This window comes from Balaenoptera musculus, chromosome 19, assembly GCF_009873245.2.
Source record: "Balaenoptera musculus isolate JJ_BM4_2016_0621 chromosome 19, mBalMus1.pri.v3, whole genome shotgun sequence".
NCBI classification, from domain to species: Eukaryota; Metazoa; Chordata; class Mammalia; order Artiodactyla; family Balaenopteridae; genus Balaenoptera; species Balaenoptera musculus.
The window spans coordinates 14,206,281-14,214,307 of record NC_045803.1 but is presented as its reverse complement, the minus strand read 5'-3'; the positions used below and the strand labels follow the sequence as shown (position 1 = coordinate 14,214,307).

The 8,027-nt window shown below is 48.4% G+C and overlaps 1 protein-coding gene across 1 annotated transcript; it reads left to right on the top strand.

Moving 5' to 3' along the window:
- Window positions 1-132: 132 nt before the first annotated feature.
- NFKBIB (NFKB inhibitor beta) lies at window positions 133-7,993 on the top strand. Its single transcript, XM_036832534.1, has 6 exons — window positions 133-399; window positions 5,345-5,450; window positions 5,532-5,865; window positions 6,665-6,753; window positions 6,844-7,101; window positions 7,844-7,993. Exons 1-6 carry the CDS (start codon window positions 221-223, stop codon window positions 7,937-7,939), a joined length of 1,062 nt encoding a protein of 353 aa, XP_036688429.1. The 5' UTR covers window positions 133-220; the 3' UTR covers window positions 7,940-7,993.
- Window positions 7,994-8,027: the final 34 nt, after the last annotated feature.

Sequence of the window (8,027 nt, the reverse complement as noted above, 5' to 3'; positions counted from 1 at the left end):
GCGGAAAGAGTGGGAAAGGGTAGAGAGTCGCAGTGCATCTGAATACTCTGATTGGTCACGGTGTGGTATGGGGGCGGGGCGTTTACTATTTAACCCACTCTGATTGGATGAGTCAGGGGGGAGTGTTGGGGAATTCCCCCCAGGGCGGAAGCGCTAGAATTCCAGGCAGAGCCCAGCGACTGGCGGGCGGCCGCTGGGGTCCCCTGAGGCTTTGGGGGCCATGGCCGGGGTCGCGTGCTTGGGGAAAGCTGCAGATGCCGACGAATGGTGCGACAGTGGCCTGGGCTCTCTGGGTCCGGACGCGGCGGCCCCCGGAGGACCGGGGCTAGGCTCGGAGCTGGGCCCGGGGCTGTCGTGGGCGCCCCTCGTCTTTGGCTACGTCACTGAGGATGGCGACACGTGAGTGAACCTTAGGCTGCCACACCGGGCCCTAAAATCCCACATCTGACTCCCTATTAGTCTCTGATCCTGACTTCCCAACCTCTCAATCCTAAATCTGTCTTCTAATGCTTGCCCTGACCTCTAACCCCCAAGTCTAACCTTTGATAAATCAATTTCCAATCTAATTTTGATCCTAACCCCTTCCTTTCTGGAACTCTGGTTCTCAGAGCTCCACATTCATTGATTGATTCCACATCCAAGGCTCGATTTGACCTTCCTGACCGCGGTCCTGAGACCTATGTTAGAACTGAAGTTCAGGCAGGCTCCTCCTGACATCTGACCTCTAAATATGATCTTTGATCCTTAGCTCCTAACTTAGGCGCTTTAGATTTTGATTTCCGAAATTAATACTTGGCTTTTGACTCTAAGATCCCACCTTCTGAGCACTAATCTTCAAATCTTACATTCAAACAGAAAATGTAAACTCCATGACAGCAGGGATTCATCTGTTAAACAAATATTTATCCAACACCGACAACGTTTCAGGCCCTGTTTTGGGTGCTGGTGATAAGGCAGTGAAGAAAGCACAAAAATTTATGACTTGTGGAGCCTACGTTCTAGTGGGGGTATATAGATGGAAGGGCAGACAGACTTACACAAAGGAAGGGAGGAAGGGTGGGAGGAACGAAAAAGAAAGGTAGAGAGAAGGAAAGAAAGAAACAGAAAACCACATAGACACAAAGTAAGAGAGAGAGAGAGAAGAAAGATAGGAAGAAACAAAGATGGAAAAATGAAAAAAAAAATAAGAAAAATGGTATGTCAGAAGATAGTAAGTTCTTTGGAGAATATTATAAAGTAGGAAAGTGAGACAAGTAGATTATCTGGGGAGAGCATTCCAGGTAGAAGGAACAATGTCGTAAAGGCCCAACTGAGGGAATGTACCTGGGGTTTTTGTGTGTTCTGTTTACTGTTGTATCCCCAGTGACAGGACAGTGCCTGGCCCATAGGAGGCACTCAAGAAACACCGATCTTCTCAAAGAACCAGCTGTGGTTTCATTTATTTTCTCTATAGGTTTTTTTTTTTTGCTTTCTATTTTGTTTATCTCTGTTCTGACTTTCATTATTTACTTTCTTCTGCTTACTTTAGGTTTAATTTGTTCTTCTTTTTCTAGTTTCTTAAGGTGGAAGCTGAGGTCATTGATTTGAGGCCTTTCTTTTTTTCTAGTATAGGTGTTTCATGTAAATTTCCCAGAGTAGTGCTTTAGCAGTATCTCACAAATTCTGATGTGCTGTGTTTTTATTTTCACTTAATTCAGTATACTTTCTAATTTCTCTTTTGATTTCTCCTTTGGCTGGTGGATTATTTAGAAGTATGTTATTTAGTTTCCAGATAGTCCAAATATCTTCCTTTTATTGGTTTTTAGTTTAATTCCATTGTGTGTGCACCGGAAAAGAATGTGTATTCTGCTACTGTTGTTGTAGTGTTCTCCAAATGTCAGTTAGAGGTTGCATTGGTTTCTTTGGTTCTTCTGTTGTTCAGGTCTACTATATCCTTGCTGATGATTTCTGTCTGCTTGTTCTATCAATTATTGAGAGAGGGGTATTGAAATCTTCAACAATAATTGTGGATTTGTGAATTTCCTTGTTGTTCTATCAGGTTTTCCTTCGTGTAATTTGACGCTCTGTTATTAGGGGCACAAATGTTTAGGATTATTATGTCTTCTTTCTTAATTGACCTCTTTATCATTAGGAAATAATCTTCTCTATCCGTGGTAATATTCCTTGCTCTGAAATCTACTCTGATATTAAAATACTCACTCCTGCTTTCTTTTTTTTTTTTAAACTTGTTTTTCATTGAGTATCTGTTTTTTATGCTAGCCAATGTTAGGGGCTTTCATGTATGCTGTCTTATTTGTTTATTTATTATTTTTTGGCTGCGTTGGGTCTTCGTTGCCGCGGGCGGGCTTTCTCTAGTTGCGGCAAGTGGGGGCTACGCTTTGTTGCAGTGTGCGGGCTTCTCATTGTGGTGGCTTCTCTTGTTGCAGAATACGGGCTCTAGGTGTGCGGGCTTCAGTAGTTGTGGCGCACGGGCTTAGTTGCTCTGCAGCATGTGGGATCTTCCCGGACCAGGGGTCGAACCTGTGTCCCCTGCATTGGTAGGCAGATTCTCAACCACTGCGCCACCAGGGAAGCCCGGCTTATTACCTTTAACTCTTTGTTTTTTATTTTAGTGGTTGCTCTGAAAGACAGGTTGGCAAACTATGGTCTTTTCCAACAAAGACAGGCAACATCCAGCCAGCTACCTGCTTTTGTAAGGCTGTGAGCTAAGAATGGTTTTTACATTTTTAAAAGGTTGGAAGAAAATCAAAAGAAGAATAACATTTCATTGCAAGTGAAAATTATATGAAATCCAAATTGCAGACTCCATAAAGTAAGTTCTGTTGGAATCCAGCCATGCCCATTCATTTACATATCGCCAATGGCTGCTTTTGCATCCTGACAGGAGAGCTGAGTAGGTGAAAGAGAGACCATGTCATCCACTAAGCTTGAATTATTTATCCGTCCCTTTACAGAAAAATTTGCTGACTGCTGCTTTAGGGCTTATAGTGTACCACTTTAACTTATTATGGTCTGCCTTCAAGTGATATGATGCCGCTTCTCATAGCATAAAAGAACCTTAGAATAGTATATTTCCATTTGTCTCTTCCTGGCCTTTATTGTATTGCAGGCATACATTTCACTTATACATGTATTATAAACTCCACCGGACATTGTTATTATTTTTGCTTAAACAGTCAATTCTTTTAAAAAAATTATCTTCTAAAGAGATTTACATATTAAGAAAGAAAATCTTATGTACTTACCCGTATAGTTACTGTTTTCAGTGTTCTTTATTCTGTTGTGTAGATCCGTATTTTCATTTGATGTCATTTTCCTTTTGCTTACAGGTTTCCTTGAACATTTCTTGTGATGTGGGTCTGCTGGTGATGAGTTCCTTCGGCTTCTGTATAGTTGAAAGCAGCTGTATTTTGTCTCCATTTTTGAAAGATATTTTTGCCGGGTTAAAGAATTCTAGGTTGACAGTCTGTCTTTGAGAACTTTAAAGATGTGGCTCTGTTGTGTTCTCTTGTATTATTTCCTTTGTGAAATCTGCTGTCGTGCTTATTTTTATTCCTTTATACTTAAGGTATCTTTTCCTCTGGCTGCTTTGAAGATATTTATCTTAATTGTTGATTTTTGAACAGGTTTTTCATGTTGGGCCTCGGTATAGTTTTCTTCATATTTCTTGTTCTTGGGAGTCATAGAGCTTCTTGGAGCTGTGGGTTTATAGTTTCCACCAAATTTGGAAAAATTTCTAGACGTTATTTCTTCAAATATTTGTTCTATCCCCCTGCTCCTTTAGGAACTTGTCACAGATACGTTGGGCTGCTTGAAGTTGCCCCATGACTCACTGATGTTCTTTCCATTTTTAAGTGTTTCTCTTTGTGTTCCATTCTGGATAGTTGCTATTGTGAAGTCCTCAGGTTTGCTAATCTTTTTTTTTGGTAATGTGTAATCTGTCGTTAATTCCATCCAGTGTATTTTTCATTTCAGGTGCTGTAGTTTTCATCTCTAGGAGTTCAGTCTGAGTCTTTTTCTTTTATTATCCACGTCTCTACTTAACTTGTTGAATGTATCAGATACAGTTGGAACGTTCTCGTTTGCTCATTCTGCCATCTGAGTCATTTCTGGGTCAGCGTCAACTGATTGATTATTCTCATAATGGATCATGATTTCCTGCTTCTTTGTATGCTTGCTAATCTTTGATGAGATGCCAGACATTGTAATTTTTACCTTGTTAGGCTAGCTAGCTTTGTATTCCTATAAATACTCTTAAATATTGTTCTGGGATGCAGTTAAATCACTTGTAAGTAGTTTGATCCTTTGGGGTTTTGCTTTTATGATTTGTTAGGTGGGTCCTGAGCACCCACCTAATCTGGGGCTCATTATTCCCCATTACTGATGAAGTAAGACCTTCCGGAGTAGTCTACCCAATATCCTATGAACTGTGGGTTTGTCCTAGTCCCGGCCCTGTGTGGGCACTGGGCATATCTCTCTAATCCTTTTGGATGGTTTTCCCCCAGACTGGGGTAGTTTCCTTACACCCTTGCACTGACCAGTATTCTTCTAAATACTCAAGAGGCCCCTCTGCGATCTCTGGGCAGCTGTCTCCTCTCTGGTTCCCTGTCCTGTGACTCCAGCTGCCTTGCTCTCCTGAGACTCAGCTCTGTCTCCTCACCTCAGGCGAATCTGCCTGCGTTCCCCCTCTCTGCATCATGGCTTGGAAACTCTCAAGACAGAAAGCTGTGGCAGTCAACTGAAGGGCTCATCGAGTGTGCTGCCTATTTCCCTAGAATTGCTGTCATTCATTGCATGATGTCCAGTATCTTGAGAACTGTTGTTTCATATACTGTATTATGTCTGATTTTTTTTGGTTGGTTGGAGATGGTAGTGAAATCCGGTCCATGTTACTTCATCTTGGGAGGGAGTAGAAGTCCTACTTAATAAACATTGGGGACTTCCCTGCTGGTCCAGTGATTAAGACTCCACGCTTCCACTGCAGGGGGCTTGGGTTCGATCTCTGGTCAGGGAATTAAGATCCCACACGCCGTGCGGTGCGGCCAAAAAAACCCCAAACCAAACCAAACCAAAACAAAACAAAACATTGATTAAGCAAATTTGCTGAATTAACTCTGACCTGACCCTCCCAGATTCCTGACAGCTGGTTCCAGAACTGTGGTCCTAATGCCTAGCACACAGTAGGTGCTCCATGTTTGTTGAATGAATGCATGCAAGAGTACTTGACCTCATAAGAAGTAAAACAAACAAACAAACCAAAAAGAAAAACAAAACAAAAAAACACCCAAGCAAACCAAAATAAGAGTACTAGACCTCTGCCTTCTGACCCCGTCCTTGTCCTCAGGGCACTGCACTTGGCTGTGATTCATCAGCACGAGCCCTTCCTGGATTTCCTCCTAGGCTTCGCGGCTGGTACTGAGTACCTGTACCTGCAGAATGACCTGGGCCAGGTGAGCCACCCGTAGACACTGTAGGGCTTGGGGGCCAGGCTTCTCTGTGTGACCCCTAACCCCTGCCTTGTGCTCCTGCAGACAGCCCTGCATCTGGCAGCCATCCTGGAAGAGGCATCCACGGTGGAGAAGCTGTATGCGGCGGGTGCCAGCTTGCTGGTGGCGGAGCGTGGGGGCCACACAGCGCTGCACCTGGCCTGCCGCGTCGGGGCACACGCCTGCGCTCGTGTGCTGCTCCAGCCCCGCCCCCAGTGCCCCAGGGGAGCCCCCAACACCTACCTCGCTCAGGGCTCTGACCACACCCCTGACACCAACCACACCTCTGTTGCCTTGTACCCTGAACCTGACCTGGGGAAGGAAGAGGACGAGAGTGAAGAGGATTGGAAGCTGCAACTGGAGGCTGAAAACTATGAGGGTGAGGGTCCTCTGCCCCCGGGAAGCGCCGGGCTCCCAGGCAGGGGAAGCGTGCCTGGCTCTGGGCTCGGCTCTCCAGACTCAAAGCCTGGCCCCTTGGGAAATAATACCGAGGCTTTAGGGAACCCAGGCATCAGGACCAAGGACTCCTGCTCGGGCCCCAGCTTACTGAGAACCACAAGCCCCAGCCCACCCAGGACAAGGGAACTCAAGCGCCAAGCCCTCTGTGAAACTCTGGCAGCCCAGGTTCCCAGAGGTTGACACTGGAGTTCAGGGACAGCCCTCCTCAGCCAGGCCTCATGGGAAAATAGACCTTGTCTACCCAGGGCCCTAGCATCTGAGTCTCAGCTCCCCCGTCTCTAAGCCCACCCAACTACTTGGGACCAGGCCCCTCCACAGGTGGAAGGGCAGGACCCAGTGTTCAGGGCCCACCCCACCCCCCAAGGTCATAGGCCCTTCAACTACTCAGGACCCAGGAATTTGGGGTCCTGGTTCTTTGTGAAGTAAGACCAGAGACTCAGGTCTCCTAGCCCCAAGATCCAGGCCTCCTGTCTAAAGCCCCTGGGCTCTTCACTCATAGGCCCCAGACATCCCACAACCCAGGCATTGGCACTGCCAGCAAGTTCCAGACCACCTGAGACTTAGGCAGTTGGGATGCAGGAGCCTCTTTGATATACCCAGGCATTCAGGAGCCAGACCCCAAACTCCATCACCCTCAGGCCACAAAACCCTCCCCTAGGATCGTGGCATTGGGGGCCCAGGCCCCCCCCATCGTCTGACATAGGTCACTCTGTCCCCAGGCCACACCCCACTCCATGTGGCTGTCATCCACAAAGACGCGGAGATGGTCCGACTGCTCTGGGAGGCCGGAGCTGACCTCAATAAACCGGTGAGCCGCCCTGGGGAGAAGGCGTGGCAGGGTGGGGATCATCCCTGAGCGGGGCAGGGTCTCCTCTAACCTCTCTGCTGCACCCCACAGGAGCCCACATGTGGCCGGAGCCCTTTGCACTTGGCAGTGGAGGCCCAGGCAGCCGATGTGCTGGAGCTTCTCCTGAAGGCCGGTGCCAACCCCGCCACCCGCATGTATGGTGGCCGCACCCCACTCGGCAGCGCCACGCTCCGGCCCAACCCCATCCTCGCCCGCCTCCTCCGTGCACACGGAGCCCCTGAGCCTGAGGACGAGGACAAGCCCGGCCCCTGCAGCAGCAGTAGCGACAGCGACAGCGGGGACGAGGGAGTGAGTCAGGAGGAGAGACTGGGCGGCCCAGCTTGGGGGTCAGGGTAAACGGCCAGGTGGAAGGCGGAGAAGAGAAATTAGGCAGCACGTTGAGACTGACATTGGGTTGCTGTGATTAGAGAACTCAGGCAGCAGTGAAAGTGATATCAGACAGGGGTGGCGGGGAGAACTCAGGCAGTGGCGGTTGAGAAATTAAGGCAGTGGCAGAGGTAGAGAAAAGACCTTGGTCCTAGTTGTTGGTAAACATCGGCAGCAGAGGGCGGCAGCGTGGGGAGTTGTTTTGTGGGAGCAAGAGCTGGAGAATTTAGGCTGTGGTAAGATGGCCTTGGGCAGCAGTGATTCAAACACTGGCAGCGGTGGGGAAAGACCTAAGCCAGCAGTGAGGAGGCTTCATTGGAGAACCCAGGCAGCAGAGACACTGCTGGGGGCAGGGGTTGTCGCTGAACGGTGGGGGTTGAGGAATTTGGGTAGAGGCAGAGGGAAGGGGCGGAGGGGGAGACCTCAGGCTGCGGCGGCTGAAGGGCTGGAGAGGCAGCAGGACCGGAGCCCACGCAGTAGCGCTGGGAGAACACAGGTGACCTGGAAAGTGGTGCTTAGAGAACTAGGAGCAGGGAAGTTGAACTGGGAGCGGGGAACTTGGGCTTCAAGGCAGCACCCGGTTCTCAGGGTGGGTGGGAGAACTTGGGCAGCGGGCAAGGTGGCAGCCGCCTGAGCCCCTCTGCCTGGCCCCCTCTGCCCCCAGGATGAATATGACGACATCGTGGTCCACAGTGGCCGGAGCCCAAACCAGCTACCTCCCACCCCAGCCTCGAAACCGCTCCCTGACGACCCCATCTGACTTAATTGTGAATAGAGTTTCCAATTTAATAAAAAATCCCAGTTCTGACAACCAGTGACTAGATCAACAGTCGCCTTCCCAGGCCTCC